A 19,542-nucleotide genomic window follows, 5' to 3' on the forward strand; every position below is an offset into this window, starting at 1 on the left:
CACGGCAGCTGAGGAATTTAAATTCAGTTATCTGGAATAAAAAGCTATCATTAATGGTGACCATGACTGAATTGTCGTGGAAACCCCATGTGGGTCACAAACACGTCCTTACCTGGTTTATGTGACTCCAGGCACACAGCGATGTGGGTTGCCCTCTGAAAAAGGCCTAGCAAGCCACTCGGGGAAATTAGGGATGGGCAATAAATGCTGGCCTTGCCAATGATGCCCACATCCCATAAAATAAGTTACTTAGCTTCCCTATAAAAATTCCCCAAAGGATCAATGTTAAAGAATATACTCTAGGATAAATCTTCCTACCACAAAAAAACCATACGCAAAAGTTAGTTCAATATTTTATTGAGCTTAAGTAACAAGAAAAGTAGTGCATCTAACATATGGAGTCATTGTTCCACAACACATGGTATAGTCACAGTAAACACAAGTTATTAAAACCTACTGAACCCAGTCATCAAGAGAGAAGGACCTCATACAATTTTAAGAGCAACAAAATAAAGCATTGCCTTCAGGATCCATCCGACTCGGTCTTCACTTAGCTCTTTGGATTCTGTAATAGTTAACTTGGTGGAAAACTCTTCAATGAATTGCACTTTAAACTTAATATTTGCACTTTTTGCTACTTGTGGTCCACATATTTTTCTACTGATGCAATATTTGATACTTAAAAAGGAAACACTCACTAAAATACAAAGTTGTGATAATCTCTCCTCCCCCCCCCACGTTTATCAAGGTTGCTTCTCCATTTCTTCTGAAGGTAGCTGTTTATTTAGGACGACTATAGAAATAACTGACCCAACTTCTTTTAAACAAGCAAATTATAGAAATGCGACAGCAGTTTCTAGCAACATTATGGTGCAGTGTAGTGCTAGTTTCCCTCAGTTCTTTAGGTTTCAGACGTCAGTGCGCTCATTTGGCATCCGTTTCTCAAACCAATGGAGACTAAATTGAGAACAAATGCAAAAAAAATCTACAATTCAAGTACTGATTCTCTGAAGGTTCAGATGTCTCACACATTGATTACCTGTAATTTAAGCAAACGCCCTTGAGACTTCTGCTCAATCTTAAATTCTCAACACAATACAATCTACATCTTTCCTTGGATAATGTGACAAATGATGTGGTTTGTTCTTTTTAACCAACGTTCTCTAAACCAAAAGCAATTCATCCCTCCCCCATCCCAAACAAAGCCATGAAGGAACAGCTATTCAGACACTTCCACTGTCCCATTAAGTCACACTATTATAGAGAGAGTTAATGTTTTTCAGCCAGGACAGTTTAGGCAATTGAACTCCCAAAATTGGTCCCAACAGGTGACCTGCTTCTCCCCCACACAATACAAAAACAAACCAAAACAAACCTCACCACGTAAAAGGGGAGCTATGCAAGTTTTAATAATAATGGAGGAGACTTAGGTTGAGAGCCTTAAACCAGAGATAGAAAGCTGGTTCAGTGCAGTTCCAGCTCTAGTCAGAGGGCTAGTAGAGGGAAACAAAAAAAGAAAAATAATCACCAGGCCCCACCCCACCCCACACACACACACACCTCAAGTCCAGCATAAGCAAGATTAGAGCAAATCAACTGTCCAGGAGACAAAATTGGAGTGCAACGTACAAAAACTATGACTATCCAGTGTTTAAAATCCAGTAACCAAGGTAGAAGACCTGAATTCTCTGAAAAATCCACTATAAAAACATTACTTGAATTTTCCAGTCTAACAGTACATGTTTAAAATTAGGAATTGTTCATATTGGAGTCAGTATCAAACAGATTCTGATAGGGTTTTAATTTATTAGCTTGAGCCAATACATTTAAATTTGCTGCAAAACCTCATCGAGAATTCCTCAGAATGAATGGGAGTTATTCCCCACGAATGCCTTCACTGTTAGCTGACCATAGACTGCAAGTATATGGGAGATTTTCAAAAAGTAACCGTAAATTGCTGTCAATTATCCAACTTAACGTGTACTCTACACAATTAAGTTTAGCATTCTGGCCTGAACGTATCTCAGAAGATTTACAATGGAATGATTAAGTCACCCTAGACAAATCCACTCATGAAGCAAGTTGGCTGGAGCCGAATTGACAGCAAACCATTTCACCCCCTCCCATGATCCTTACAAAACAAAAAAGCAAATCTATATTTGCATCTCCATTATCAGCCACCAGTGAACCAGGCGTTAGCGCAGGGTAAAATTCTACAATCAACAGGGTGCTACGTACACCTGAATTGCCACAAAACCAATGATTGAGAGAAACATTCTTTTTTCCAACTAAATTTCTGGTGAGATTTTGAGCTCAAGAGGAGGTGGGACAAGAGTGTTGGAGGAAATCAAATTCACTGCAGGTCTGGCCTTAAAGGAGGTTAAACCAGTCACATTTTCACTTAACTTATTTACTGCACTGATGCTCTTGATGTTACTGCCACCCTCCCCCACCAAAAAAGGCTAAAGATTGTAACGCAAGTACAGAACCATTTCAGATCCCAGGCGACGTGTCCTGCACATACAACTCACATGGGACGCATCAGTCCACACTCAGTTGCTTCAAAAGGGATTTTCCGGACAGTTCGAGGTTTTATAGAACAAGGTTTTGCTGCATGCCACTCATGTAACTCAGACAGCAGAAGACTAGCCGGATCCAAAATAAAAACAAAGTACTAGAAATGGACAGCAAAAAGGGTCAGCATCTGAAAAAGACAGGTCGTTTCGGATTCCAATGGAAGATTAACCCCGATCCTTCCCTTTCAGATGCTGATTAACCCTTTGTGACTTTCCAGTGATTTGTTGCTTTTGTATTAAGGTTCCAGCATCTCTTGTTCTTTGTGGGAATAGCTTGAGCTCGCAGGTGGTCTGTTCACTCTGTAGTCTTCAGTTATCCTTGTCTTTTTCCAGGTGTAGCTTCGTTGCTGAAATACAGGAGAATTAGTAAAGGAACCATTTTGAAAACTTAGAATGGCAAGACTAGTTAGGAAATGAAAAAGCCAGGACATTAGAAAAAAAAACCATGCGCCAGATTTCTGATCACCAGGCCGAGCTATTCCTGCCCTTCACTCATGTAATCTTGACCTCGTTAAATTTGCTTCATTTTAAAAACATAACATAAGAACACAAAGTAGGAGTAGGCCATACGGCCCCTCGGGCCTGCTCCGCCATTCAACAGGATCATGGCTGATCCGAACCTAGACTCACGTCCACTTCCCTGCCCGCTCCCCGTAACCCCTAATTCCCTTATCAGCTAGGAAACTGTCTATCTCCATTTTAAATTTATTAAATAGTCACAGCTTCCACAGCGCTCTGAGGTAGCAAATTCCATAGATTTACTACCGAGTGAAGAAGTTTCTCCTCATCAGTTTTGAAAGGGCAGCCCCTTATTCTAAGATTATGCCCCCTAGTTCTAGTCTCACCCATCAGTGGAAACAGCCTCACCGCATCCACCCGATGAAGCCCCCTCACAATCTTATGTTTCGATAAGATCGCCTCTCATTCTTCTGAATTCCAATGAGTAGAGGCCCAACCTACTCAACCTTTCTTCATAAGTCAACCCCCTCATCTCCAGAACCAACCGAGTGAACCTTCTCTGAACTGCCTCGAGAGCAAGTATATCTTTTCTTAAATATGGAAACCAAAACTGCACGCAGTATTCCAGGTGTGGCCTCACCAGCACCCTGTATAACTGAAGCAAGACTTCCCTGTTTTTATACTCCATCCCCCTCGCAATAAAAGCCAAGATTCCATTGGCCTTCCTGATCATCTGCTGTACCTGCATACTAACCTTGTGTTTCAAGCACCAGGACCCCCAGATCCCTTTGTACTGTAGCACTTTGCAGTTTCTCTCCATTTAGATAATAACTTGCTCTCAGATTAAGTTTTGTTCCAACTCCATTTCCATTCTAACCCAACGGAGATTAGCAAAACAGCAGAGAGCAACACGAGACAAAGAAAAAAAAACTATGCTGTGAAAAGAGCGAGCTACGCTTGGCCTAGTAGCTCATTGCTTGATATCGGATGAATTCTGCAATAGTTTTAGCAAAACCTCCAAGAAAAAAAAAAAGAGGGCCTGGAGTTTCCTTCTTTGTCACAACCTGAAAGTTACACCTGAAAATGCACCCAATGTCAAGTTACATCCAAGTATCCTTCCTGTAAGAACATAAGAAATAGGAGCAGGAGTACGTCAGACGGCCTCTCAAGCCTGCTCAATAGGATCATGGCTGATCTTCTACATCAACTCCACTTTCCCACCCTATCCTTAGATTCCCTTAATGCCCAAAAATCTATCGATCCCAAGTCTAATATTCAACGACTGTGCATCCACAGCTCTCTGGGATAGAGAATTCCGAAGATTCACCACCCTGAGTGAAGACATTTATCCTCATCTCAGTCCGAAATGGCTGACCCCTTATCTTGAGACTGTGACCTCCAGTTCTAGACACTCCAGCCACAGGAAACAGCCTCTGAGCAGCTACCCTGTTAAAGCCTCAAAGAATTTTATATGTTTCAATTAGATCACCTCATTCTTGTAAACTCCAAGACTGTAGGCCCATTCTACTCAATCTCTCCTCATAGGGCAATCCCCACCCCCTCCCAGGGATCAATCTAGTGAACCCCCTCTAAAGGCAAGTATATCCTTCCTTAGGCAAGATGACCAAAACTGTACACAGTCCTCTAGGTGTGGTCTCACCAAAGCTCTATATAATTACAGCAAGAATTACTTACTCATACTCCAACCCCTTGCAATAACGGCTAACATACTATATATATATATATATATATCTCATTGTCAACCTTAAAATTTGTGTAAATGTGCATAAATCAGCATAAACAATTGGGGCCCAAGGAATCGTGAACCCACACCACTATATTCTTGGAGTCTTAAGTTTTAACTCATTTAACCATCATTCACGCACATCAGGCATAGCGTGGTTAAGAACCTGCAATCGGGGAAGCTTTTCGATTTTTAATGTGTCTTGTACTTATGCTATAAAAATGCACCAAAGGAAACAGAAAATACAGAGCAGGTCTCAGTGAGGATAGGTTTCTAAAAAAACAAAAAAATTCCAATTAAAAGACCAGGACAATGACTTTCCCCACTGTGGCTGAAAAAAATCTGGTCGCAATGTTGAGACACCTCCCCAAGCAAACGCGATTGGAGGATTCTCCAATGGGAGTGAGTCGGCAGCATGGCCGGTTTTGAAGGCAGAGATTCGCTCGGATGGAAGGCTTCATGGGCTGATGTAAAAGATGGAGGCAACTTGGGCGTACTGTAGTTGCGCACACGCCCCCAAAATTCCACGTTCTTTTAAGCCACGTAATTGGTTTGCACCCAGATTATAGGGCGCAAATACAGAAGTAACTCCAGGTCATGAAGTTTAATTTATTAAAAGATGATATGTTTAAATATATAACTTTAGTAAACTGAAATACAAAAATTTAGCACAAGAAACAAATGAGATGCATAATAATTCAGGGCTACAGTTTGCCCAGGCATGGATGTCAAAAATGCATTAGTTTATAAAGTTACCAATGAGTTTGAATATCCTGGCAACTGAAATGCAAGAAAAATATTCAAGTACTGTATATTGGGGCAGGGCAAGGGGAGCATAATTCAAAAGCCAATTCTCACATTTTTTAAAAAGGCTCAAATTAAATGCTTGGCTGTGGTTGAACAGCAGTGGGTGTGTAGAGCAACTGCTTAGTAACCAAGTGCAACTTACCGGCAGGTCAATAACCATCCTGTAATCAATCTACTGACGGCTCACTCTGAGGTATTGGGCAGCAGGAAGGGGAAAAAAAAATGACATTACAGGACAGAAAACATGTTCATCTCACCCTCATTAGGAGGCTCAGGGACAGCATTTTATCCCATTCAAGGCTAATGGATCCTATTATCGGAGTTTCTTTTCAGCTGTTCTGCTGGCTTAGTAGATATTTACTGTGCTGGAGACTTACAAAATACACAGAAAGCAAGGATATTGCAGGAAGGGTCAAGAGTATTGCAAGATGGATACATAAACCAGAGTGCTGCAATAACGCACATCATTTAATGGTTTGCTGATTTTGTACTTGCCCTGCTCCCGTGAGTCGCTCCTCTATTTCCTTCACCCATGTGTCATTTTGAGGGGGGGGGGGGGGGGGGGGGGGGTTGGGAAAGAGAGATGGTTATTATTTGCAAATACCCTTGTAATTTCTAACAGATTAGTAGGCAAATCTGAAATTCAATCCAGTGCTGCCCTTGGCCTAGTGAGGTGAGCTGTAATCCTCATTTGCTGCTGACACTGCACATCAGACATTAATTTTACCTTCAAAGCACCAACAATATAATTACAGATGCCATAATTTGTCACTAAAATGCTTAAGCTGCATGGTCAAAGAGGGAATGCATCATTACTGGCCTAAAAAATGTACAAGGTCAACACTTACACATGAAATGTTGATATTTAGATTACATGAAGCTCCATGGAAAGAGCTGCTTCTCTCAAATTGACATTAACTTGATTGGCGCAGTATTGGGGAAATGAAGATTAAGGACACTGAAGACAGATTTTTGGGAAGAATCAGCTGTACAGTAGAGCCACAATTACCTGCCAGAATTTCTGCAGGAGCTTTTAAAATGAAGAGCGTTTAACACCTATGAGATAAGATGGAGGCTTTCCTGTATTATACTTTTATATAGGGCAAACATCAGGGATGCTCATTGTATCTGAAGCAAAAGGCGTGCGGCTGACTTGTCTGCCCTGAAGCTTTGAACTCAAACTAATTAAACTGCTGTTTTTGAAGGACAATCGATATTTTAATGGGTTAACGCCAGCTCGTGCTAATCAGATGAAAAGTTGACACTTTCAGTTGCTGTCAGGCATCAAAAGCTAATGGCCATCAGATGGTTAACGGCTTACACCTTCTCTACGGAGGCGTTAAGTGCTTAACATTTTAATTAACCAAGAAATTATTTGATCAGCAAATGGTCCGGTTTAAACATTAAAACACAGCTATATGATTGTAGAACAGTCCCGTGAACCCCAATTTCCTGTTTTGCACTGCCTCAAGCAAGCAGCCACCTTCTTTGCAACGGTCTCAGAGACTCAGTCAGATTCCACTGAAAAGAATTACAAATATTTCATACCGCTTCTTCTCATACATCGTGCAAGTTTAGCATTGTACTTTCGTATCTTCTCTTGTAAATAAATCTATGCGGGTGAAATGAGTCTTGCACGGTAGCACAAAATGAGCAATAGCGAATCAGCAGCCCTGTTTATATACTCTGCCCAATTTTCTTTCCCACGGACATAAGAAAATTAAGCGGAATGTAACAGGCTGCCAATTCATTGTTCGTGGTAATCTACGGCCCAAGATGAATTTCACCCCCTATTAGTTTTAGCCTGAATTTAAAGAGGACATTGGTGATATTTGCTGGTTTTAATATAAAGCCGAGAATGTGATGGGCATTCCACATGGTGTACAGTGCAAAAGGCCATTACTAAAGGGAAACTGTTAGTTATGTCACACATTACCCCGCTTGTGGCGCATGTAAAGTGCCAGTGCCGACTTAGGTTCACTGCAAATTACGTCCGCTTGTAGAAACTGCCTTTCTGCTGTGAGCTATAAAAAAATGCCCCACGAACAAAAACAAATTGGACTCTGACAATAAAGGTCTGAATTTCTCCAGGCACTAAAATAATTATGAAGTGTCATTAGCAAGCTATTGGGGGAAAAAAAGATTGTCCTACTGGAGCGTTGTTCTTTCCACAGGTAAATTCTACTGCCCTACACACAACTACATCGACAGCAAAATACTGCAGGTGCTGGAAATCCGAAACAACAGAAAATGCTGGAAAAACTCAGCAGGCCAGGCAACATCCGTGGAGAGAGAAAGAAAGAGAGTTGACGTTTCGGGTCTAACCTTTTTTCAAAACTGGAAAGGAAATGAAATAGATCGAAAGGCAGGGCTAGGACAGAACAAAAGAGGAGGAGACATTAAGAGGTATTCAAAACAAGACGAGATGGTGATGGGACTAGTGGAGACAAAAGACGGCTCAGATTAGGTGTGAAATGTTCTGGCAGAATGAGAGACAGCTGCCATGTAGGAGAGAGAGAAAAAAAGAGGAAGGGGGGGAGGGAAAAACCAAAACAAAGGGGTGGATAAAAAAAAAGTAAAAATGTAGTAGGGGCCGAGGTTATGATCTGAAATTGTTGAACTCGATATTGAGTCCGGAAGGCTGCAAAGTGTCTAATCGGAAGACGAGGTGCTGTTCCTCGAGTTTACGTTGAGCTTCCGTGGAACAATGCAAGAGGCCAAGGACGGTGAGGTCCGAGTGGGAATGGAGCGGTGAATTAAAATGACAGGTGACCGGAAGCTCGGGGTCACCCTTACGGACTGAACGGAGGTGTTCCGCAAAGCGGTCACCCAATCTGCGTTTGGTCTCCCCAATGTAGAGGAGACTGCATCGTGAGCAGCGAATACAGTATACTAGATTGCAAGAAGTACAAGTAAATCGCTGTTTCACCTGGAAGGGGTGTTTGGGGCCCTGGACAGTGGGAAGGGGGAGGTATAGGGGCAGGTGTTACATCCCACCACCAAACATCTTCCCCTCCCCTTTCAGCATTCTGTAAGGACCGCTCCCTCCGAGACACCCTAATCCACTCCTCTATTACCCCTAGCGCTCCTTCCCCTTGCATCTCCTGCGCTTGCACGGGAAGGTGCAACACCTGCCCCTATACCTCCCCCCTTTCCAGGGCCCCAAACACCCCTTCCAGGTGAAACAGCGATTTACTTGTACTTCTTGCAATCTAGTATACTGTATTCGCTGCTCACGATGTGGTCTCCTCTACATTGGGGAGACCAAACGCAGATTGGGTGACCGCTTTGCGGAACACCTCCGTTCAGTCCGTAAGGGTGACCCCGAGCTTCCGGTTGCCTGTCACTTTAATTCACCGCCCCATTCCCACTCAGACCTCACCGTCCTTGGCCTCTTGCATTGTTCCACAGAAGCTCAACGTAAACTCGAGGAACAGCACCTCGTCTTCCGATTAGGCACTTTGCAGCCTTCCGGACTCAATATCGAGTTCAACAATTTCAGATCATAACCTCAGCCCCTATTACATTTTCACTTTTTTTAAATCCACCCCTTGGTTTTTCCCCTTTCCCCACCCGCCTTTCCTTTTTTTCCCCTCTCCCACATGGCAGCTGTCTCTCATTCTGCCAGAACATTTCACACCTAATCTGAGCCGTCTTTTGTCTCCACTAGTCCTATCACCATCTCGTCTTGTTTTGAATACCTCTTAATGTCTCTTCACTTCTCTCCCAGCCCTGCCTTCGATCTATTTCATTTCCTTTCCAGTTTTGAAAAAGGGTTTGACCCGAAACGTCAACTCTAATTTCTCTCCACGGATGTTGCCTGGCCTGCTGAGTTTTTCCAGCATTTTCTGTTGTTACACAGAACTACATGTTTTATTGGGGTTACACTCTGAACAGTACCCTTCACAAACAGGGGTGTTGGGAACTTATATCTTTTTTGTACCACCCACTGAGATCTTGCATTAATCAGACGATCGGAGTGCTGGAAGTTAATGGCCAGAGGGCAAATAGGAGTAGGATTCTCAGAAAAGGACCAAATTAGCACACAAGTTATTGCAATACATTTCTCAACTACTGAAGGAGGAGACAGAAGATGTTTTACTTCCAGATAGCCAATGTAATACAATAAAGAGACTTGTAGACTGCTGGGGTAAAGCACTACGTGGAATTAGCACACCTATCAGCTAGCATAGCTTACATTTATGATCATTGCAATAAGAGAAAGGGACAAAAGCTTATGGAAACTCTACTAAAAATACTCATGGGGCACCATGTCCCCAGCTAGAGGGAAACATTGGTTTATCATGACATTGGTTTTCCAGGACACAAAGAAGTGGAAGAATGAGAAAATAGTCACAATACATCATTGTGCAAACATTAGGATATCCAATGGAGATGCATCTGCTTCTTGTAGTAAATACTTTCTCACGTCAACTTAGCTAATATGATTTTTATTTACATTCAATGCAAAGGGCAATCTGAACCAAAGGAGCAAAGCAATATCTACATTGACCTTATTCTCACACTATAGTAACTTAGAATGCCAATGGATAAAATAAATGCTAAAACCTCCTTAACAGGCAAGGACCATTTGTTCTTTCAGACCACCTTAAATATGGCTGTTGGGGGAAAGAAAACAGGATGCATATACACCAGTGCTTTTCATTAAATAAAAGACACAGGCGCGGATAGAATCCAATCTTGGCATGTGCTCCAATAAAAACAAAGGTCATGATAAACCAAAAATATTGTTTTTCTGGTCTAACAGAAGCCAGGCCTGTTATGTTACATACAGACACAGCGGGTAACTGTTTAGGTCTTGCATCTGTCCTTATGAGGCTCTTGCTGTTACATAGTGTCTGCAAGACTAAAGCAAGAAACAAAATTAAAAGACATTAAAGAAAATTATAAAGAAAGGACTACTTATATCTACCTATCCCCAATTGTGTATCCTGGACACAAGGGGGTTTTCAGATCACCACGCTTGACATAGCAAAGAGAGTTATTTAAGATAAGTCAGCCAGTATGATAGGACAAGTCAAGTCCACCCATGTGGACTTAATATTGATCTTTTACCTGAAGTAGATTTCTGAAACAGATACATTGGCCTGTAATTTCTGATAGGAGGCTTCCTGCGTGCGAATGCCTCCTATCGGAAAAAAATCTACGCACTTACCCGAGGGCTCGAGAGGTCCAGACACTTCCGATACTGGGTCTCTCCAGTCAAAATGTGCAGAACCCACGAGGTTCGCAAGCGTGCCTGGGATCACGTGGGCTAGGCGAGCCAATGAAAGACGACAGATAGACTTGTCAAAAGTATGAATGGGGATCACTGAAAAAAGACAAACAATGGCCCAGAAATTCAGGTCGGGGGCTTCCCGCAGCTGCAAGCCCCCGACCTGCACTTACCTTGCGCGCCGGCCGTTGAGCTGTGGGCCCCCGTGGAATTGCGATCCTGGGCCTGCTCCAACTGCCGGCGCGCAGTGCTTGCGTATCCCAGGGGCGCAGTTAGTTCGATGCGTCCCCTGGGATCATGTGGGCCATGGAGAGCCAATGGTAGCAGGGAATGCTTCATTCATAAGTTTGACAGGAAGACCTGTCAAACCTATAAATACTATAAGCCCCAAAACATCACAATCTTCAAATAAAAATATAAAAACACATTTAATAAACTATAAATTACATGAAATAACTTTTAAACAATATAAATTTGAAATTTTTTAAATTTTCCAACAGGGCTAAAAATAAACTTACCTTTCTTTAAAGTATTTAAAAATAATAAACTTGTGGAAAAAATGTTTCAATTTTAATTAATTCACCACTTGCCTTGTAAAAAGCAGGCCGTGCGACTGCTTTTTACATGTCTAACTTCTGGAGACTTACCTTCCCGGGAAAACCTGCAAAAAAAGCATAAGTTCGATGCGTACGTGCTGCCTCTCCTGCGCACGCGTTCAACTTCTGAACCCCTTTCAGGGGAATGGAAGTGCCAGTTTCCCGCGCATGCACGAAACCGGCACTTCCATTGGGCTTATGGGTGAGTACCCCTTGCGTGGAGACCCGAATTTCTGGGCCATTAAATAAAGTTTTTTTTTGTTTTAACAGGGCTAAAAATAAACTTACCTTTTTAAAAAAAAATGTTTTTAATTATAAATGAGTGAAAATTTTTATTTATTTTAAAACTCTTATGTTGGTAAAAGCAGGCCTTATGCCTGCTTTTACCAGGCGTAAGATTTTTAAGTGATTTCAGCAGGCTGGTTCTGCAGAAAGTGGAACTCTCCACCCAGAGGCCCTTCTTCAGGGCAGGCATCCGATCTGTCAAGAGGATTCTAGACAGATTGGAAATGCCGGTTTTCAAGCGCACGCGCTTCGCATACCTGAAACCAGCATTTCCGATGTCCAGCTCGTACACACCCATAGGCATTGGAAAATATGGGCCATAATGTGATGAATGTATGTAGCCAAAGATGGCAACCTTTTAATAGCCATTTCCTTAAACCACTGTTCATCGATAGCTAATGAATCTTTAATGAAAACATTACTCCATGATGAGAGCACCACCCAGCCTGCCTCTATGCAAGGTCACTTGACTGTTGGTACCACATTGTAGCGATTCTCATCACTGAACATGCAGAAATCCTCTACTCTGTGGCACTTCTTGCATTAAGTCTTTGTTACCCAAAACAAAATCAGCTGTGTGGATAGACATGATAAAACAGTTCTCCATTTACAAGAGGATAAGCCACCTTGTAACTTTTGGCCAAGTTACACAGTTGAATCAGTTTCTCACGGTGTAATGTCACATTGTGGTTTACTTTCCCCATAAACAACCGAGTCCCATTCTGCAACCTATCGCCACCCTCGTGGGCCAGAATGCACTGCTGGAGTTACCTGCTCAGGCTTTTAGTGGTTCCACTGATCAGATTATACTGCTGGCCATGAGGTCTCCTGCATTTACTGTACTTCAAGTACAAGACACTTATCTAAACATTTAATTAAAATTAACATGCATGTTATTTTAAATAGGTTGCAACATGAAAATATTCTAAAACTTAATTCAGTGCCAAGTTCTATTACTGTTAAAACAGCTCGCATCACAATGCAAATAATCAGTACAGACTATAACAAGGTAGCCATGCCTCGAGCCATCTAGGCCCTTGTGCTCTGGAATTCCTTCTCTAAACCGCTCTACAACCCTCTTCTCCTTTAAGGCCCTCCTCTTTGACCAAGTTTTGGGTCAACCCACATATCTCCTCCTTTGACTTGGTGCCCATTTTTGTCAGTTTATGCTTTTATAATGTGCCTTGGGACATTTTTCTAAAATTAAAAAAGGTGCCATATAAATGCAAGTTGTTAGTCATAGAATTATACAGCACAGAAAGAGGCCCATCGTGTCCGCGTCGGCCATCAAGCCCTGTCTATTCTAATCCCATTTTCCAGCACTTGGTCCATTGCCTTGTAAGCGCTCATCTAAATGCTTCTTGAATGTTGTAAAGGTTCCTGCCTCTACCACCCTTTCAGGCAGTGAGTTCCAGATTCCAACCACCCTCTGGATGAAAAAGTTTTTCCTCAAATCCCTCCTGCCCCCTGGTTATTGACCCCTCCAAGGGGAAAAGTTCCTTTCTATCTGCACCCTCATAATTTTGTACACCTCAAATCAGGTCCCCCCTCAGCCTTCTCTGTTCCAAGGAAAACAACCCCAGCCTGTCCAGTCCCTTCATAGCCGAAGCACTCCAGCCTAGTTAACAACCTGGTGAATTTCCTCTGCACCCTCGCCAATGCAATCACATCCTTCCTATAGTGTGGCAACCAGAACTGCACACAGTATTCCAGCTGTGGCCTAACTAGCATTTTGTACAGCTCCATCATAACCTCCCTGCTCTTATATTCTATGCCTCAGCTAATGAAGGCAAGTATCCCATATGCCTTTTTAATCACCTGATCTACCTGCCCTGCTGCCTTCAGGGATCTAGGTACATGCACACCAAGGTCCCTCTGATCCTCTGTCCTTCCTCAGGTCCTACCATTCATTGTGTATTCCCTTACCTTGTTAGTCCTCCCAAAATGCATCACCTCACACTTTTCAGGGGTAAATGCCGTTTGCCACTGTTCTGCCCATCTGACCAACCCGTTTATATAACAAGAAATAGGAGCAGGAGTAGGCCAATCGGCCCCTCGAGCCTGCTCCACCATTGTTTAAGATCATGGCTGATCTGATCCGAACCTCAAATCTACTATCACTCTACATCCCTCCCAAACCCATGTGATCTCCTGGGAAGAGGCAAAAAACCAGATAAAAACCCAATGGCCAATTTGGGAGAAAAAAATCTGGGAAATTCCTCTCCGACCCATCTAGGCGATCGAAACTCGTCCAGGAGATCACTGTCCCTATATTTTCTACAGTACTTACCTTCTGTAAAAGGTGATCTCCACCCCAGCCAGGAACAGGAATAGAACCATCTCCTGAAATCTAACACATAATTAGAACACAAGTAGGAGCAGAACCAGGCTACACGGCCCCTGGGCCCGCGCCGTTACCCACAGGGCCATGGCCATTCCGAACATACTCATGTCCAATTTCCTGCCCGCCCCCCGTAACCCCTAATTCCCTTTACTTCTAAGAAACTGTCTATTTCTGTTTTAAATTTATTTAATGATGTAGCTTCCAGAGCTTTCTGGGGCAGCAAATTCCACAGACCTACTACCCTCCGAGTGAAGAATTTGCTCCTTATCTCAGTTTTGAAAGAGCAGCCCCTTATTCTAAGATTATGCCCCCTAGTTCTAGTTTCACCCATCATTGGAACCTGTAGCCAGAGGCTTCCCTCCGCGCTATTTACCACTCCACCAATGTTGCAGTACATTGTGGAATGGCTGGACACTAGACCCATAATCCTTCATGTGTTTCAGTCTCAATCAGTTGTGCCGCTGAAATGAGACACACCCACACAAGAAATACCAAACCGACAGCAATCCTCAGGCAACCTGGGATCCTGTGAGTAGATTTAGCATTAACATGGAAACTAGCTGCTCACCCACAGGAGCATTGTGTAACAGGCAGAGAATCTCAATGATGCAGTATTAATCTAAAACCATTAGTTTATTAAAGTATACTAATCTATTCTCTATGCGGCACATACCTAGCTGTTGTTTTTTTACCTAATTTACTAGAATGTGTTCATTCTGGTCAGCAGCTGTACAATTATTACACCAAGTATAGTTCTAAATCTCATTAGGTACAAAGGGTCCCAGCCAAGGGGAAATCTCAGGTTTTAATGTCCGCTATAAGCTAGAATGAAACATTAGCTTTTTGATTGACAATACATTTGAGGGGGGGGGGGGGTGCAGAATACGTGTCATCAGGTCCTGCAATCTTCCAGCCACGTTAAAGCACATATACTATTTTTTTTGAAAAAGCCCAATATTGAGTGTCAACAGTATCTAAAAGGATGTGGTCCATACCACAAACACACTGCTCTGCAAATACGCAAGATTTGATGCCAACAACCACATCATTGATTTTCATCAAAGCAGTTTAAAAAAGCATTAACATGTTAAACCCTAAAAATAAGCAAGCTGATTATATAGAGTAAAATATAATCTTACGTAATTCATGACAGGCTATGAAAAATAAACTAGCATCATGTTACCGGACCTAAACGGACATCGTTATACAGAAAGTTTGGCGCTAAAACAAATTGTAACTCAACTGTGTAGTGCACGCATGGGTTCGAATCCCATCCTCGTCGCCACTGTAGTGTCCATGTGTAGATAAAGACACTGAAGACAGGAGTTGGTTCATAGGTATTTACTAAGCAAGTCTGGGGGGGGGGGGGGGGGGGGGGGGGGGGGTTTCTAAAGGATATACACAATACACAGGCTTATATAGCCCAAGTGGCAATTACTGGCATTATGCACACCTGGGGCTCTTAAAAGGCACATACACCACAAACTGCATGCATTAAAAACTCTACAAAAATGATTCCCATCTTTCCTGATGACTTAATGGTCAAATTCATCACCGAGTGCGGTACTGATTCTTACAGATCAGGAAGAGGTTCCAATTCTTGGCCTACATTGAATTCGCTGATCTTGGCCTAGACAACGTTGGGAAGCACTACAATTGGCATCAATGTCTTTCCTGATGCTTTTTTTTTGGTGGTGGGAGTGGGGGGGGGGGGGGGGGGGTGGGAGAAAATGGGTTGGGAAGAGGAATTAAAAATAGGTGTACCTTTGCATGATTAAGAACAGGATTTGGCTCAACTGTAATATTCCAAATAGTTGAACAGTCTGCTGACAGAGCAGCTAGGCTCGGCTCACACACGAAGAGGGGGCAGATGCAAATGCAGAGGCTGCTGGCACACATGCAGCTGTACCCAAATGAGTTAGTGTTTTGAGATGAGAAAATTTACTGGTGTATTAAGTGGGAGAAAAAGGGAAAGGATCAATGCCAGATGAGATGGCAGCACTTAATAACCAATCCCTAAATCACTCATTACTTCAGAATACCTGGATAATTGAGATTGTGCAGATTTGAGATTTTTATTGAGAAGATACTTATTGGTTTTTGAGCATCAATTCGGATGTGAAATACACAAATTCCCAGCTACTTCACTGCAAAAAACACTGCATTCATACCCATTCAGGAGTGGCCAATCAGCACTAGGTAAGTTGTAGGGAAGGAGCGCAGCATCAGTGTTTTTTTTGGCAACACAGACAGTTCTTTGACAGTTTCAACATGCAGACTGAAACGCAATCAGGGACCATATCCAAATGAACCTTTGAAATATACAAAAAAAGGTGTCCCGACAGCTCAAGAATGACAAACTTCATTGTTCACAACAGGTGTCAGTGGTCAAGTGCAGAGTCTTATCACAATCATTTAAAAATAGATTTTGTAAAAGCAGACACTACAGAAGGACAAAGACTACTTTTCTCCCTCCACCACTCAACTGCCCCCAAATATACCCAAGCATCAAAACTTCCCCAAGGGAGGTCACCCCATTAGCGAGCGAAGAGAACGGTATATCGGACAATACTCAAGCATCATTCCACATAATGGTCACAGCTCTCCATTCCCCAATAGTGTTCTACTGACCTTCCCTCGCCATACTCTCTGCTGCATCCAAAGCTTTCCCACTGAGGTCGTTAACAACACTATCCACTGTGCCATGATGTTTGAGGAACAGAGGGCGGATAATCCGATTGTAGATCATCTGAGAACCGTTCCATACGACCGGCGCCATACACCAGAGCAGGAAGAGACACTGCAGGAAAACAAAATCCCCAAAATGTTAGCCACTAACCTAAAGCCATCAAAACCAGCAGAGGCCGCAAAAGCATCAAAGCAGACCAAGTTTAGACATTCTTTGCAGCATGCAAAATATTGTGATTTGCATTTACAAAAGATAATGACATTCTGCAACATGGAATTAGTAGTGTTAAAAGATGATGCTTAGATTAACAGTAAAGAATATGCGATAGACCTGGCGATAAGGGTAACGTATTCTAAGATTTGAGAGCAAACAAGAGGTCATCTGATCTTTTACATACCTTTCCGGCATAATAAAAGGGGAACCAAAAGAGGAAGATGTCAGAGAAAAATTCAGCAATGCTGAATATCCCGTATACCACCCAGTATGTCAACCACTTTGTATCATCCTCTTTATTCGTACTCTCTATAGCTTTGATTCTGAAGGAGGAGAAAAGAATATTTTGAAAAAAAACACATTATACTGCCACTGAAAAAAGGTTCATACCAACAATATCCCAATCTATTTAAAATCCACATGGCACGGTGCTCTTTAAATAGAAGTGCTACAGAACAAGCAAGGATGTCATGTCAATTACCATAATGCCTACCAGCTGGAAACAGGTGCAGATAAATCATGAATTTCATATTTTATATGCTGATTGGAAGGTTTACATTATTAAATACAGATTAGAGTAGGTAATACAATAACAAATATTTAAATTCATTTATAACGGCTTTGGAACATAAACTTGAAAGCACTCGGCAGTCCAGCTGGCTGGTCTCAAAAAAACACTTGACTATCTATCCAATTCTCCCTTACGTTTTCCCATATTATCTGCTTCCAGTGCCTCCCTGGACAACCTGTTACACACGTTCACCACCCTCTGCATAAAATAATTTAATCTAAACTATGCACGATCATTGCTCAATACTTTATAAGAACATAAGAACCAGGAGCAGGAGTCAGCCAATCGGCCCTCGAGCCTGCTCCGCCATCCAATATCATGGCTGATCCACTTTCCTGCTCTCCCCATACCCCTGGACTCCCTTGTAGTTCAAATGTCTGTCAATCTCCGCCTTGAATATATTCAGTGACTCCGCCTCCACAGCTCTCCGGGGTAGAGAAGTCTAAAAGATTCACGACCCTCAGAAGAAATTCCTTCTGATCTCCGTCTTAAATGGGTGACCCCTTATTCTGAAGCTATGCCCCCTAGCTCTAGATACCCCCACTAGGGGAAACATCCTCTCAGCATCCACCCCTCAGAATCTTATACGTCACCTCTCATTCTTCTAAACTCCAATGAGTATAGGTCCAACCTTTCGTCATACGTCAACTCCTTCATCCCAGGAATCAACCTAGTGAACCTTCTCTGCACTGCCTCCAATGCAAGTATATCCTTCCTTAAATATGGAGACCAAAACTGTACGCAGTACTCCAGGTGCGGTCTCACCAGCGCCCTGTAAAGTTGCATCAAAACTTATCTACTTTTATACTCCATACCCCTTGCAATAAAGCCCAGCAGTCCATTAGCCTAATTACTTGCCATACCTGCATGCTAAGTTTTTGTGTTTCATGTACTCGGACTCCCAGATCCCTCTGTACCGCAGCATTTTGTACTCTCACTCCATTTAAATAATAATTTGCTTTTTCATTCTTCCTTCCAAAGTGGATAACCTCACATTTTCCCACATTGTACTCCATCTGCTTCACATGCTAGTAATTTCACGGAGCAAAGAGCCGATATTGATTAGGATTAATAAATGGTTTGTTCCCCAATGTAGGCTTATTGTAGAAGTGGACCTCTCCTGTTCCTCATCAGTTATGTGCAAGCTAGCCACACAGCCACTAATCAGTGTATCTACATGCTGCATAATTCTGCCCATCAATGCCAAAGAATGCGAGCATTGCGTGACGTGGGGAATGGGGGTGGTAATCACAGATGAAGGCATAAAAAAAAAAAAACAACTCTGGTATATTTTGTATTAAATGTGAATTTTATTTACCTCTAGACTAGCACTTTTTTTGTAAAGCAGAACTCTGAATAATTTTACTCAGTTCAGCCACATAAAAACACTCCCATTCTATCCGTCAAAAAGCATAAAATTAGACCGACTACCAAAAGCCTTATTTAAAACCTAGTTAGACAACGTGCTCACAGCAAAATTAGCAAGTCCACCGATGGCAGATTAAAAAAAAAAGTTCTCGTGGTTTTTCTTTCCATATACTTAATGGGTGGTATTTTCTACACTAGTAAAAACTCAGTCAATTGCATTGTGCCAAATGATTACCTTGAGCAACCCAATAAATCACTCTTAAATCAACCTTTGGAGAGAATGCACAACATCAGCTGTACAAAGACATACAATTCTGCAGCTATAACTGGATTACAAAAAATGGACCAGTTACATTCAACAGCTAAATTTCATATGTTAACAGTTTTGATGTCCTTATTTGGTCATATTTAGTGGCCTTTCAATAGAAACATCACTGTGGATTCTAGTTTTTAAAAAAATAGGGAGGTAGGCAATAATATTGTAATAATCAGACCATTTCCCATTATTGATGAATTGTGTGGTGTCAAATCAAACCTGCTCATTGCCACTTTGGAAACAGTCAAGGTTGCTTGAGATAAATGGGAACAAACGCAGTGTGAGCAGAGTTTAGATAAGCCTCCAGGGCCGTTGGAGAAGAGCATGGAGTCACTCGA

The 19,542-nt window shown here is 42.2% G+C and overlaps 1 protein-coding gene across 3 annotated transcripts in view; it reads right to left on the minus strand.

Moving 5' to 3' along the window:
• Nucleotides 1-341: 341 nt before the first annotated feature.
• Nucleotides 342-19,542, minus strand: part of LOC147108081 (receptor expression-enhancing protein 6-like) — a 42,811-nt gene continuing 23,610 nt past the window's right edge. Inside the window, exons 3-7 of one of the 3 annotated variants that reach the window (XM_086004540.1) lie at nt 17,134-17,272; nt 16,679-16,847; nt 10,380-10,453; nt 5,729-5,774; nt 342-2,923 (exon numbers count right to left, since the gene is read on the minus strand). In XM_086004540.1, the coding sequence (XP_085860666.1) occupies nt 5,754-5,774; nt 10,380-10,453; nt 16,679-16,847; nt 17,134-17,272 (403 nt within the window). In that variant the 3' untranslated portion in view covers nt 342-2,923; nt 5,729-5,753. The remainder of the gene's footprint in view (nt 2,924-5,728; nt 5,775-10,379; nt 10,454-16,678; nt 16,848-17,133; nt 17,273-19,542) is intronic. The other 2 variants (XM_086004542.1, XM_086004541.1) reach the window with 2 other exon arrangements.

The sequence above is a fragment of the Somniosus microcephalus genome, chromosome 13 (assembly GCF_052327205.1).
Source record: "Somniosus microcephalus isolate GS21.2 chromosome 13, FLI_Smic_1.0, whole genome shotgun sequence".
NCBI lineage: Eukaryota > Metazoa > Chordata > Chondrichthyes > Squaliformes > Somniosidae > Somniosus > Somniosus microcephalus.